The following is a 14,719-nucleotide window of genomic DNA, read 5'->3' on the forward strand; positions in this document are numbered from 1 at the left end:
CTTTATTATATATTAGAATTTAATTATAAACTTAAAAAAATAAAAAATATAATAACTTTAATTTTAAAGAGTTTAAACTTATAAAAAAAGTAATAGCTTATAGGCAATAACTATAAAGCAATTATATAAGCTACTATTTCCTAGTATATTTTTCTAAATTTTAAGAAGACTTATATATAGTATTAATAAAGAAGAGGGTTTAAGCTATATATTAGCGCCTCTCGCTACTGCCGCACCAGCTGCCTTTCCTACTGCTCCATCGCGCATGTCCCCTGTCCCAGCATCTCGAGGTTTCTGATGCTGCTGCTGCTCTTTAAGGTCCTGCTTATCTTTTTCCCATTGCGAGTTCGTGTCTCCGAATTCCTCTTTGATCTTCTGCTCTTTCGCCTTTTTCTCCTGCTCCTCCTTTTCCCGAGCAAGCCGCTCTTGTTCCATTTCCTATACACGGTCAGTCAACAGGCTAGACTCAATTCGATGCACTATATCTTACCTCCATGTGTTTGATGTCGTCGACACTCGGCTCGTACAGATGCCAGATAACATAGTGGGGTAGGCCGACAACCGAGTATTGCATACGCCGAGCCATCTTCGCGCATCCTGTTAGCCAAAGGCGACAACTCCTAGAACAACATAGCCTACCTTTCCGAAACCCTCAGTCTCAGCGTGTTTCTGGAAGCTGAATGCGGGAAAGTGGACGCCGGCACGGAAAACCTTTGCCTTAGCGAGAATGCTGACGCCTCCCACGCCGTCAATTTCCATCTCCATGTCAGGGTCGCCGTAAGGATCACGAAGGTAAGCCAGATGCGGCCTCCACGTGGCATACTCTGCATAGCCCTCGACTATGACAGCATCTTCATCCAGTGTGTCGGCCAAAGCCAGCGCTGTTTCTGACTCTTGCCACGAATTTAGGTCGTAGGGCTGTTCGCCGCCGAGCCAGTCAGGCAAGGGCCGCCAAACGTCTGCAGGGTCGTTATCAGAGCAGTACGCAGCTTCGGTCAATCGAAGGACTTACTAGGGACAATAACATCTTTGTTATGGCGCATGAGATCTTCTAAAATTGTGAAGGGCGCCGTCTCAACGTCGACATCACGCCAGTATACCCACGAATGATATGGACGCAGGGCAGCGCTGAGCAGCCAGTTTCGCGCCTGCGCCATAAGCTTTCTACGGCTGGCTTGGGCGGCAAATCCATGGCGACTCTCCACATCCTGATTGACCTTTTGGCCAAAATCCTTCTCAATAATGGACACCTCGCCATAGGGCTGTTTGGGGTCTTGATCGGCTTGAATTCGTTCAAGATTCTCGGTTAATACCTCCAAAGTCCGGTCCTTGGAGTCAGACACAAGGAAGGCAAGGTCAATGAGGTGGTGGGGGTATGTGAAGTTGCGCAGGTGAGAGAAGAACATGGGAAGATGCGGTTCGGCATCCCGAAGAGGAACGCAGAGGAGGATGCGCTCCTCCCGCTCCCAGCCACGAGCGGAGCCTTGTACATTTGTTAGATCGTAGTAGCGCACGGTTTCGAGCTCGAGACTGGCGGTCGTGGACAACAGGCCCAGAGAAACGACGGAGACCAAAGGGTTCGAGGGCCACAACCACAGACCGAAGACGAAGACTGTTGTGGTGACCGCGGCAAGACGGATCAGTATCTTTCTTCGACGACGGTTTGCTGGGGCGGAGCTTCGAGGCTGGAATCTGCCACGGTCCCGTGGTTAGCGAAGCGCAGCAAACGATGGAGCAAGTTGAGCTGGCGCGGTCACCTATGAGGAGAGATGTCAAAAGTATTTCCGCTAGGATAGCCATTGGCAAATCCGCTAGTGTGATGCCGTGGCATCATCTTGTGGCCAGGAAGCAAGACATGCGAAGATGGCGACGATCTCGGCGGAGCCGTGCGCAGTTGGATATGGCAGAATGTAGTCTCGGCTTCTTGAGGTGCACGAGATGAACGCGATGCTCTGGGTGATCGGGCTTGACCGTCGTGCAACCCACGGTTGACAGTGAGAACCGATTTCGAACACGATTGATGAGGATCGCGCGTCGGGCAGGGGGTGACTGTGGCTGCTTTACCAGGGCGGCGGGGCGTGGGGCGTATCTGTCAACTTACGAACCACTCGACCCCCTGAGCTCATAAGCTCTTGAGGGGGGTGACTAGGCTTAACCTATAGTCTAGTCGAGAGCAGGCTTTAAGAATAATAATAATAATAATAATAATAATAATAATAATAATAATAATAATAATAATAATAATAATAATAATAATAATAATAATAATAATAATAATAATAATAATAATAATAATAATAATAATAATAATAATAATAATAATAATAATAATAATAATAATAATAATAATAATAATAATAATAATAATAAATTCTTTTTATTTTAATATTTATAAAAAATATATAAAAGGCTATTAAGTTTATCTTACTTTTATTTTACTCTTTTAATTACTTTAGCCTTTAATAATATAATTAGCTCTTAGCGTAAAATATTAACATTATTATAAATATAAGGAAAAGAATTTATTTTACTATAATATTCTTGATTTTTTTAAAAAAAATTTTAAATAAAGAGTATATATCTAAAAGACTAATCTTCATAACGAATACCTATAGAACTCACTGCTAGGATTGTTAGAGAAGAGTATAAAACGACAATAGTAGCAACGGGCGTCTCAATCAAGCGGGGAGCGTCGGTCAGACAAGCCAATTTACTCAGTCATTCCGACCGGCCCACCACTTCAGGCAGCGCAGAACGCGCAACCTGTTGCAGGAGCACTAAAGTCGAATCACGCCGAGGAGCAACTCCACAACTCATCATCGCGAGTAATCTCGCTCGAGTGCGGGAGGGCGACTTGGCCAGCATGAAGTAGTGGAATGGATAGAACTTGTGTCATCAAATCGAGCTGGTATAGCCCGCGCGGCAAGAGATCCCGTTGCTAGGTGAGACGTACCCTATCATTGTGGCTAGATATACTTCGCCACGAAAAATGAAAATGATGAAGAGCCTCGCGCTCTAGATGTTTGTCAGCAGACGATCGAGACAATTGGTATGTGACAACAGAACGACGTTCGCAAAAAAGGAGCCTAGATCAGAGATCTTGGTATGGTATATTGGGAGTCATCACAGAGATTCAGTAGCAGAACTGGATGAATTGGTTCTCATCATGAAAAAAGCGGGCAGGCAGATGGCGACCGAGCGATGTGTGCTGTCGTGCATGACGTACCAGATAGGAGAACGAATGCGAATCATAACGCTCATAGTTGGAATAGACTGGCGGTATGAGATGACCTGGCCGAATGACTGTCAGTAAGGATCGACGAGTATGGACGGCGTGTCTATGCGACTCCAAAGAGGACCGGGAAACAAGGGAAAGTCAGATGGTAGTGCATGTTTGTTCAAGCGCTCAGAAATCGCGGAACAGTGGTGTGAGGTATCATCATGTGGTCAAAGTCGACCGTATTGGGGGCACGAGAGCGTGAGAACTCACCACCACGGGGCCGCTGAAACAGCAGTCGCAGGCAGGCATGACCAGCCAACAACGGGAAAGGAATACTCAATAGCTTTCGAGGCCAGCCCAAACCGCATTGGCTGCTTCAGCTGCGCTGGCGGATGTCAACCGCTCGCTCCTCCTACTTCCGCACTGGCGAGCGCGAAGACAAGGCAGACGCCTCGCATGGTATAATAGAAAAGGAAAGGAGGAGGGAGAACTGCACCACCAGTTCCAGGTTTTGTGCGGCCATGGAAAAAGTTTTTAGGTAATGACCCGGAAGGTAGGGTGTCGGAAACAAAGAGCCGGTCAGCCGGCCCCGTTAGCGACATATCTAAGCTAATTGCATGACTCTGGGCTTGCTGCATTTATCTTGGGGTGGTCCAAGGCAGATGTCGAAACCTCAGCATGAGTCCTGGACTGGCAGCATGGCTGACCGCCGACGAGTTAACGGTCCTGGTGGCCTTTCAGCTCCGCCTGTTTACGATGACGAAGCTTCATTCAATGCACAACGAACAAGGAAACCCTACGGTATTAGGGGGATATGTGAGTAATTGCACGCTGCCTACAGCGTGAAGCGCGCTGATGTCGAGTCCTCCCAGATCTCAAGACTGGCGTGACGCCTTCTGCCTCAGGGTCGGCATACTTGGAGATGGAGTCGCGGCCGGGAGTCAATGGTGGCATGAAACTCACGTGCACGGTTCATGGCCCGCGATCTTTGCCACGGTCAGCACCCTTTGCGCCACACATGATGCTCTCGACCCATGTCAAGTATGCGCCGTTCGCAACTCGCCAAAGGAGAGGCTACTTGAGAGACTCCACTGAACGAGACTTGAGCACTCACCTGGAAACCGCTCTTCGAGGAGCTGTCATTGCAAATAGGTGGCCGAAGAGCGGTGTTGATGTCGTTGTCACTGTCGTGGAAGGCGAAATGGCTCGGCATACGGCAGCTGAACATGGACTTGAAGAGTGGGACATGATGAATGTGCTGAGCGGATGCATCACTGTGGCTGGCGCTGCCATCGCAGATGCCGGGATTGATTGTGTTGACTCAATCTGTGGTGGGGTTGCTGCGTTGGTCGAAGATGAACTAGGCCAAGCTGCCACGGCACCAGTACTCGACCCTGTCCCGTTGGAGCACCACTCCATTCTTGCAGCGTGCTGCGTCGCATATCTGCCATCACGCGATGAAATCACCAACCTTTGGTTCAAGGGATGCTTGCCTCCGACAGACGCCGAGGCTCATCTGGCACTCATGGCACAGGCAGTTCACGCGAGTCGTGGAACGAGCGAGGCGCTTAGCGCCTCACTTAATAGCGCCCTTGAGGGTGCCTGATGAAATATGGCAACTTTTCGACTAGGCCTGGACCAATGTAAAAGCGATGGCCTCGTCCGCGAGTCCCTCTTCTTGCAAGTGCTTTAGGATTCATGCTTTGCCCTTTCATGATATGCCCATGATATGCCATAGGTAAGGGCGAATACTTTAGGTAGGTGTCAAACATCCACATGACTTTCATGGCAATCGTTTCGATTAGAGAGCACCGCCATTAGTTAGTATTATAGACGGTACTTCCTGAGAAAGTCGTTATATAATGTATATAGTTATATTAATAGAGTATAGCTTATAAAAAACCGTCTAAGATAGTAATATATCTAAATAATTAGCTTATTCTTTAAGTTCTAATATTAAATACGGAAGAATAGACGAAGCTAAGCTTTTATCTCTTAGTTTATATACTCGGTAAAACTATAAGATTATCCGCTAAATTATTTTAGCATAGAAAAGCTTAAGTAATAAAGTAAAAATATAAAGTAAATTATTTTAGATAAATAATTTAATAAAATATTAAAAAAGTAACTTATATTAGCGTAAAGTATCATATATATATATATATATATATATATATATATTTACGGATTAAATAATAAAGAGTAAATAGTTTCTTATTATATAAAGTACTTAAAAATTTTATATTATACTATATAATTATATAATAATAATATATATTATCTAATAAGCTATATATTTATTAATATAGATATAATGCTATAGATATATATATAATTGCCTAATTAACTTAATACTTATAGAGATAGATACCTTTTAGGGTACTAAAGGCATTAAGTACCGATGTTAGGAAGTACCTAAGTACTGTATAAACTTAATAGATTCGTTACTACCCTACTTTTATATCGTATAGGGCAGAGTAGCTAATTACCTACTACTTCTAGTTAAGTATATTTTACTTATAAATTTAAGGGTCCTATAATTAAGTACCCTACCCGCCCCGATATATATAATATAACGCAATAAAGCTATTACGATACCGCTAGCGCTATAGACGGGCTTTATTAACGTCGTCTATATATACCGCTATTTTAGCTATATACATATAGCTAGCGGTTAGCTAACTATTCTATATAGACGTTATAGATAACTTTAAGAGCGCCGCTTACTCTAAGCCTAGTTAATAATACTAACTTTAATACCTCGAGCTCTTAAGCCTAGGTATTATAATAAGTATTTCCTTAATTAAAGATAGTATTTATTATAGCTAAATAAAGGAGTATAGTTATTAAAAAGTTAAGGCTATTATAGCTATAAGAATATACTATTTATACCGTCTTAAGCGTTAAGGTAAGTATTAAGTTAAATATAATATAAGATTAAGGTTATAAATATAAGTAATAAAAAGGTAAGGCCTTCTTTTAAATTAAGGAAAGAGATAATAAATTAAAGACTATTCTATAGGGTAAAGGTATATATTATACTATATAAAGTTAGGCTATTTTTATATACCTAGCTTTAATTAAGTAAGAAATTAAGTCTTTCTTTATATTAATTATAAAAAGCTATCTCTTATAATATAGCGTTTTAAGTTCCTTAATAGTCTATATAAAAAGCTAAATATAAAGATCTATTAGATTAAATATATTATTATAATAAAAGATAATTTTATTACTATAAAGCTATATAAAGATACCTTTTTTATCTTTAATTAAGATAAGGCTAATAAGGTATTAATTTATAATATCGATTTACTCTTTAGTAATATCTTTAATATAAATAAAGTTATCTTTTATATTATTAAGTTAGACGCTAATATTATATTATATAAATAGTTAATTAATAAAATCTATCTAAGATTTTAATATATTTATTATATTTATAATAATAAAGGTTATTATAATATATTTATCTTTAATTATCTATATTATTAAGCTTTATACCTTTTATACCTTAATATATTATTCTATAGCGTTATAAAGTTAGTCCTTAAAAGGTCTATTAATAGCTATATCGAGAGGTTATAAAAGACTTATATAGCCTAATAATATAAAAGCTATAATAATATTAACCTCTTAAAGCTAATTAAATATATTATAAGTTTTATAAAAAAAGGCTATATTTATAATAAGAAAGTATTCTTTATTATTATAATATAATAGTTTAAATTTATTAATAATTTAATATTAAAAAAGATACTTATTATTATATACTATTTCGTTAAATTTAACTATAACTTTTAGTAAATAAAGATAGCTTTTTTACTTAAGTAGCTAACTATATAGTAAGCTATAGAATATTATCTTTAGCTTTATATAATAGATACTATTAATAAAAACATAACGAATTAAGGTTATTTATTATTTATTTTAGCTTAACTAGTTAAATTTATAGTCTATTATCTTCTTTCCTTTAAGCTTATATATAATCCTTATATATAAAGCCTTTACTAAACTTAAATAATATTAAAGTCTTATTAAGATTAATAATATAACTCTTTTAAAAATAGTAGCTTAAAGAATATAGAATTAAATTAAAAGCTTAAGGCTTATAATAATTATTAATATACTAAATATAGTAAAGGAAGTTATTTATAATAGTAATATATTCTTTAGGTCTTTTTATAATTTACTTTATAATACGATATTTTATAAAGTTATAATAATATCGAAATTAAGCCTATTAGTTATTAAAGAAGTAAAAAGATATTAATAACTATAAATAAAGCTATTAAAAGATCTTTTATATAATATATTTAAATTAGCTAACTATAATAACTTTCTTTTCTTCCCTTACTATAAAAAAGCGCTAAAGTAGCTCTTTTTTTAGGTCTAGTTACTTTAGCTTATAAGAGGTAGCCTTTAGACTAGCTTTATAAGCGTTATCCTATTCTTAAATTATCGTTCGGGGAATCTTAAAGTACTTCGATATCTCTATATAGTTTAGAGGTCTATAGCCGGTAAAGTTAGTTACTTATAAGGTCGGGTTATATTTAAAAGCCCGCTTAAGGAAAAGTAATATATTTATTTATATAGTCTTAAAGTAAATTCGCTTAACGCGCTTAATTTACTTTATAGGCTTTCGTTAATGCTTAAAAAGTAATAGGCGCATAGGCCTAGACCTCTTATATATAAGGTTAGGACTAATAGACTATAGAGGTATAGTTACGATATTAACGACGTAAAAGGGGCTACTAAATAGCGACGCCGTTCGAAGGCATTAAGTATAAGGCTATTGCGAAGCTATAGACCCCTTATAAAGTAATTTAAAAAGGCCAATCTAGTAGGGCTAACGGTATAGGGAATTATAGGTCGGTATCTTATGCTAATTCTCTAAATAGACGACTATTGGCTGCTTGCTCTAAAAGTGGGTTATTTAAAAGCGGGGCAGTGACGAGTCTGCTGAGTTTATACGGTACCCAAGGCAGAGAATGGCAGAAGGCATGGCCGGGCTAGTTCTCGCCATTGGCCCCCCCCTCCCCCATCTTCCCACATCCGCGCGGGGCGACCCTCGGTCTTTGTTCTACCCACCTCTCCATAACATAGCGTTCGAGAGACACAATCGTCAACAGTTGCTTCTCTGCCTGAGGGTGCGCTTCCGCCTCGAACTGTGTTCCGTATACTGGTCCCGCCGGCCCGTTCGCGTCGTCGATTGGGCGACTAGCTGGGGTTGGTGTGGATAGGAACCTGAAGCTCGACAATGTCTCTCTATTGACCGCCGTCCTAAGTCTCCGAAATCATCGCCGCCTTGACCCCTATCGCCGGGCGAGGAATTATCACGACGAATGAAACAGGCGATCAAAATCATCACCTCACCTTTGATTGCGTTCGGATCGCGTTGCCGCCAACGCTGATACCGGCTACCATGGAAGAGTACACGCGGTCTCAAGGCTTGGGACGTCTTCATCCCTCTCTGTCACCCTCTCCGGACTCACATGCCGCAGCTGCGTCAGGATGGTACAATCTGACGGCTTGGGCGGTCAACGTGACGCGCTACGCGCCATTTCTTGAGGATCTCATGCGAGCCGGTCCGCGAGTTTTCACCAAACTCGGTTCCTACATCAATTTGGTCGAACCGTTGGACCCATCGAGCCAAGACCATACATCGACAACAACGCCCATCGACATACTGGCCCCTCACTCGGGAGGCTCGAATATGTACACTCTCATGGACGATGCAGGGGCCGTTCCGCCATCGGACTCCGCCTCGGGTGGCGACCCGCTCGCGCATGTTCCGCGCTTGTCCCTCGACGGGGCGCGTGGTCTCGGGAGCGTCTTCAGTTATGCTACCAGCAAGTGGGCCATATCGTGCATTGCCATGGCCATCGTTCTGAATCGAACTCACATATATGCAGCTACGAGACGGAGGTTGCGGCTGCGATGGCATGTCCGCTTCTTGGCCCGCATACTTCCAATCGCGCTCCTTGCCACTCAAGTCTATCGCCTCGTTCAATCCGTCCAATGCCAGACATCTGCGGAGTTCGGCAGGTTGCGCTGGGGAGATTCGGCAAGGAGCTCTGAGCTCATGTTTGCGCATCCCAATAGGTTTCTGAACTCACTCGCCTCCGCTGTCCTCCTCGGAGCCACGGATGAGCGGTCTTGTGTGGCCGTTGGTATGACACTTGGCCAGGACTTGGACGACAACCGATTATTGCGAGGATCCCTTTCCCGGCTTTGGCCACTTTTTGGCACGTTCTGTTTGAGTCACTTTCTCGAGACCGTGTCCTGTGCTGTACAGGGTCGCCCCCTGGCCGCAGAGACGGGCATGACTTTGTTTGAGCAGTCTCTAGCTTTTGCCGAAGCGGATGCAGCGGTCAGCAACCAACTTGGTTGGGACTCGTTCTCCAAATCACCTCAAGGTCTCGGCGCTGGCTCGTCGCCCACCGGCAGTGTCATTGCTCTGACTCGTGCGATGATACTACGACGGGTCAACACGGCCCCCGAGGTTCTTATGGTAGCGACACTCTCTGCCATGACTCACGTCACGAGTCACATACTTGGCGTGTTCGACTGCCAGGCCAAATATCGTCTTGTGAACACGGGATTTTGGGGCTTGTGTTTCATGGCCAGCATTGTTTGGAGTGCGTGGTCTTTCGAATTGGGAAACCCGGCCGCACAGGGCTTGTTGAGGTTTCCAACAGTATGCATCATCGGATTCGTCCCGCATGTTTTGGTTTTGCTGGGAATCACGACATGCGTCTGCATCTATAGCCTGGCCTTGCTGTTGTCAGCCCTGTCTCCGCCGACCGACCGCCACAGCCCTCCCTTGACCCTGCGACAGAGACTGGTGCATGCGCACCACAATATGCAGGCGAACGTCTCGTTCTCCGACATCCGAATCACGAGAGAGATGGATTTCTACACGGCATTATTACGGACCGGCTTTGCGGCCATCACTATGGCGAGCGAAGCGGTCTATCTGAACGAAGATCGGGGTGTGAGCTTGCAACGACATACCTGGTTGGAAGAAGCTCGATTTCGCGAGGCAGAAGAGCTGCAGAGGCAGTGCATAGGCATGGGATTGCCCAGTTCGCACCATGATCAGATCGGCACGATCGGATTGATACCAGTCAAGAGCGGTTCTGTCTTGGCCTCAAACGGTTACACTCGGGAACGTGCAGCGCAAAAGCTACCCAAGGGGCGCGGTGAGCGAGGGGTGCGGGTGGGCGCTGGGACTACAGAAAGAAGCTCTCGCTGGTTAATGGCGGTTGAGTTCCTCCTGAGTATTGGCAAGCTCGTTGCAAGAGTTGGTGCTCTGTCTGCGCTTTGGACCCTGAGTGTGCTACGCATACGGGTGCAGCCGGCCTGGTTACTCAGCCTAGCTCGCCGCCCCAAAGCCGCGTACGATCACGCCAACTCGTCTGACGGTGAACAAGGAGAGAGGGCTCAACAACTACCCTCACGTCAAGACACCGAGGGCTTGATGGTTGGGAATGACAGCTTAGACGTGGAGGCAGAGTTTCGTCGAGTAGGCTGCTTTGAAGACGAAGAAGCTCTTGACTTAGACTTGTATCAGTACTGGGTGAAGGGCGGATGGTGGGGATCCAGCGACACAAGTGGTGACTTCGAACCGAGCTCGAACGACGAGGGCTGGGATCAATCTAGTGTCGTTACCGCGGCCAGCACAGGCAGCGACCTGGAAGAACCCGCCTCTGAATGGGACGAAGAGGCCGATGGGCAGAAGACGCCTACCAGACGCTCGCCTCGGCCGTCTTTGGAGGAAGCCTTACTTCATGATAGCCCTTTGGCTATGGGCGATTTGGCACGGCTGCTACACCCAACCACGCACGAAGCACGGGACGAGGCTCTGACGCTTGCAGCCCATTTCCGGAGCAGCACGATCATGACGCGGGCCGCATTTCGTCGCTCCGAACAGGTGCGTCGAGCTCGTGTGCTGACGACGATGGGCGCCTGGCCATCATCAACAGCAGATCCCACGTCTCGTAATGCCAAACTCAGCCCCGACGAAGAAGAGCAATTGCTGGAACAACTTCTGTTGTCCCGCCGCCAAGCGTCGCTTCGCAATAGCTGGGTTGCACAGAGTGCGGGAAGGCCCGTTGCTCCTGGCGTCGAAGCCGATGGTGCTGGCAGTCCGCCCTGTGTGGTCTGCCAGAGTTCGTCAAGGACCATCATCGTCTGGCCTTGCCGCTGCCTGAGCCTCTGTGACGACTGTCGGGTGTCGTTGGCCATGAACAATTTCGACAAATGCGTATGCTGTCGGCGGGATGTTATGAGTTTCAGCCGGATATACGTGCCTTGATGCACATGACAATCGCTATCGCCGTATGCAATGCAGGGGCGGCTGCGTACAGCGAGGGATGTAGTGCGCGAGCTTTGGGGACGCGGCTGATGCTGCGGCGCTATTGTAAATCATGATGGCGATGAATTTCTGGCACAGCGTGCTTCAGTATCACACGGAACAGCGACACCGTTAAATTCTATTTGTTCTTGAACATCTGCAGTGCTATCTTTGGACACCGACCAAATTGGTTCCCCGGCAAGCGAGGTCAGAATTACATGGCGGCCCATTCGACACTGATTGTGCAAAGCAGCGGCTGGGACAATGTCCCTTGAGGGGTGTGCTGGCCGCCCATGAGAAATGCCTTCTTGACCGCTGTGGCAAGTCTGCCACCGCTCACTACATCTAGCACTGGTATTTCTTCATGCCAGCCGTACTGGTTAGCCATGAAGTGAGCATGGAAGCGTAGAGGATCGCCAGGATAGACGCTATAGCGGGCGCCGAAGCGAAGACCGGGCGTCATGTAGAACTTGGTAGTTTGAAGATATCGACACAAGGGGCCGTCGAAAGCCTTGGCCACATCAGAGGCAGGGTGCAAAGTAATTGAAGAAATAAGATCCCCGCTCGATATCGGTGTGATGCCACAAATGTTTACGTTGTTGGTTGTCTGACGAACAGTCTTATCGGACCCGGACAACGGCACTCCAGCGTCGTCATCGCTCTGATGGACATTGATGGACAATGAAATAGGCGCGATAGGGACACTAGGCCGGCCGAAACGGCTTGCGACATCGGCGGCTCTCCTGGCACTGCGGTCGGACGTTGCTTGTTGCGCCACCTGCTTTCTCCTCCAAAGCGATTGTTTGTAGGCTCTCCTAGTATCGGCATCGCGACAGGACAAGCTCGACAGGTGGGCAGTGGCAGCGTCAACGACATATGCCGTGTTACAGCGGATCAGAGCATCAGCCTCCTCGGGGCGCAGCTCGATTGGAAGGCCAAGAAACACATTCTGGGTAGGTTGTTGGGGAGTTGTGCCAACCAAGGTACCACTGACATTGTCCCTACGCCTCAAGAGGGCGGCGGCCGCAGGGTCAAACACCAGGTATTGTCCTGCTATTTTGCTAATGCGCACGGGATTGTCCCAGTCCCCCGACGGTGGCGTATCAGGCATCACTGTGACTGAGGATGAGGTCAGTGGTGAACAAGACTAAAATAAGACATGATGTATCGAGCAGAGGTCTGGGAGTGGCTTGAATCATAAGTCGTCTTCGTAATTGATGATTGTGTCATCACAAGGTTCAGTGGATTGACAGATATTCAAATTCATAATCATGCAAGCCAAGGCGGAAAACGCGGGATAAAGAGATTCATGCGCGAGACTCACCGAGGCAAAGATAAGAGACAAGACAGGAGGCGCTGGCCGTCGTGTCCACCAAGCGAGTTGCTGGCTGGATTCCCGCAACCGCAACCCCTCGCGTCCAAATCCAGAAGTGCTTTCCTGACTAGTTGCAGTGACGCGAGCGGACTGGTTCGGGCGACGGTATGCCCAGCGCCATAAGGGGCACCTCTGTAGATCAAGATGCTACGAAGTAGGCGAAAGGAAGGGTGACGAGAAAGCCGGGACAGTGGGTTGGCGAAGCAGAAATTTCAGGTGGATGAGAAGCTGATATGAGATTATCGGGGGAGGGGGGGGGGTACTTCGTATGTATCAATTGAATGTCCAAGTGAACGCTAACTTTGGCAAAGCTTGGCTTCCGCGTCTGAGTCAGCCATTTGCGAGCAGCATCATGGCAGTACGAAGAGTACGTGACTTACTTTAATAAGAGGTAGTCTGGTACAGGATAGAGGAGCAAAGGGTAATTGTGAGAACCTCGGCTTTTGTGTTTTTCACTGATGCGCGTACGATCGCGCCACGTATTAGGATATGGACGCCTATGGGCTCACTTGAAGAAAGCAAGGCTTGATTCGGCGTCCCGACACCGGGGTGCGACTTTTCCGTGGCGCTTGAGACGTTCTCCGCCAGTTGGGAGTGAGATATATATCGCGTTCTAAAACTCTAGCGATTGCGACCGCGGCGTGTCCACCTTAGAACTTGGAGTGCCAGGCGCCTGTGGATCGCCATCCTCTCCAATTGGTGGCAGACTGTACGGTGTGATGATCATGCCGCTGGAGGCGCTGAGCTTGAACGACATGTCTTCCCTGTTCAGTTCGCCTTCAAACCCGCCGCCTTTCTCGTGGAAGGTAGGAAGGGCATGGACCCGTAGCATGCCTTGAGCCTTCTCCTTATCGCCACAATTGCGGTGTTGCAGAGGGACAAGCTCGATGACGCCGTCGGATAGCAGCTCCATCCATCGGGTCAGGCCAGTGGAACGTGGAAACAGTGAGACAGGCAGCACCACCAGTGCCGTGACCCTTGCTGAGAACTGCCGCAATAGGGCTCTCAGACCGTGTAGAAACTGTAGAAATGCGCGCGGCTGGCAAGCCGCCGAGCCGTAAAGCGTTGGAGAGAGTGCGCTGGGTACCAAGATTCTGTGAATAGAGGACGGCGAAGAATCGCGTAACGCCAACATTATTTTGGTGAGAAAGCCCGAGAACGGAGATGCCACCGCCGTATCTCGTATGGGATAGCAAAAAAGCTGTCCGCAGATGGACATTGGCTCTAGGCGCCGAGACAGGTCAAACGAGTGACAATAAGGGTTGCTGACTTTATGCTCTTGGGACGGCGCGGCGGCAACATCTGTACAGGTAGTCAGCGTTCGCTGGCCTGTCAAATAAACACTTGTTGACAGGTACCTTTGGATGCCCGGGGGCTGCTGGACAAGGGCTCGTACCGCCAGGCAATCAACATCTTGTCTGGCTGCCCTCCATCAGGCTTCGACGCTTTGACACTTGCGACGCTGGATAGGCCAGGCAGTTCCCGTCTCCAGCTTTCGTCTACGCCCAGGACATGGACCGTGTGGCCTTGGACCAAACCCTCGGCCCCGCAGTACCGAAGTAAGGTTCCCCCGAAGTCAGTCGTCCCTGCTTCTTGAATGAGCAGAGACGATCCGAGCGGAAGCCCTGAGTGTCCTGCGAGCAGCTGGTCCAGCGAGGCAGTGCCTGTGGATGTGGTTGGCCTGCCATCCACTGGAGAAGGGCGGGTGCCTGGAGCGGGTTCCTTGTTCTGCTTTGGCAGCGCAGACGCTCCAGAAGTCCTGATCACC

The 14,719-nt window shown here is 46.4% G+C and overlaps 3 protein-coding genes across 3 annotated transcripts; 1 reads left to right on the forward strand and 2 right to left on the reverse strand.

Moving 5' to 3' along the window:
- Window positions 1–110: 110 nt before the first annotated feature.
- Window positions 111–2,035, reverse strand: ANP1 (Mannan polymerase II complex anp1 subunit). The gene is made up of 5 exons (XM_047987867.1): window positions 1,758–2,035; window positions 1,013–1,692; window positions 640–959; window positions 491–586; window positions 111–438 (listed from the first exon to the last, which is right to left on the reverse strand). The coding sequence occupies exons 1-5, from the start codon at window positions 1,832–1,834 to the stop codon at window positions 205–207; spliced, it is 1,407 nt and encodes a 468-aa protein (XP_047843857.1). The 5' UTR covers window positions 1,835–2,035; the 3' UTR covers window positions 111–204.
- A 6,247-nt stretch (window positions 2,036–8,282) lies between these two features.
- On the forward strand, window positions 8,283–12,125 carry JDV02_006471 (uncharacterized protein). The gene has a single exon (XM_047987868.1). The coding sequence runs from the start codon at window positions 8,643–8,645 to the stop codon at window positions 11,535–11,537; it is 2,895 nt and encodes a 964-aa protein (XP_047843858.1). The 5' UTR covers window positions 8,283–8,642; the 3' UTR covers window positions 11,538–12,125.
- Window positions 11,695–13,197, reverse strand: SEN34 (tRNA-splicing endonuclease subunit). The gene is made up of 2 exons (XM_047987869.1): window positions 12,901–13,197; window positions 11,695–12,695 (listed from the first exon to the last, which is right to left on the reverse strand). Exon 2 carries the CDS (start codon window positions 12,685–12,687, stop codon window positions 11,791–11,793), a length of 897 nt encoding a protein of 298 aa, XP_047843859.1. The 5' UTR covers window positions 12,688–12,695; window positions 12,901–13,197; the 3' UTR covers window positions 11,695–11,790.
- Between the last annotated feature and the right edge of the window lie 1,522 nt (window positions 13,198–14,719).

This window comes from Purpureocillium takamizusanense, chromosome 6 (genome assembly GCF_022605165.1).
Source record: "Purpureocillium takamizusanense chromosome 6, complete sequence".
In the NCBI taxonomy this organism is placed as follows: Eukaryota; Fungi; Ascomycota; class Sordariomycetes; order Hypocreales; family Ophiocordycipitaceae; genus Purpureocillium; species Purpureocillium takamizusanense.

Coding starts and splice junctions, on each gene's coding strand:
- ANP1 (XM_047987867.1), bottom strand. CDS start 1,834: ATGATGCCACGGCATCACACTAGCGGATTTGCCAATGGCTATCCTAGC. Junction 1,693..1,757: donor TTTGACATCTCTCCTCATAG/GTGACCGCGCCA, acceptor GGACCGTGGCAG/ATTCCAGCCTCGAAGCTCCG. Junction 960..1,012: donor CAAAGATGTTATTGTCCCTA/GTAAGTCCTTCG, acceptor ACGACCCTGCAG/ACGTTTGGCGGCCCTTGCCT.
- JDV02_006471 (XM_047987868.1), top strand. CDS start 8,643: ATGGAAGAGTACACGCGGTCTCAAGGCTTGGGACGTCTTCATCCCTCT.
- SEN34 (XM_047987869.1), bottom strand. CDS start 12,687: ATGCCTGATACGCCACCGTCGGGGGACTGGGACAATCCCGTGCGCATT.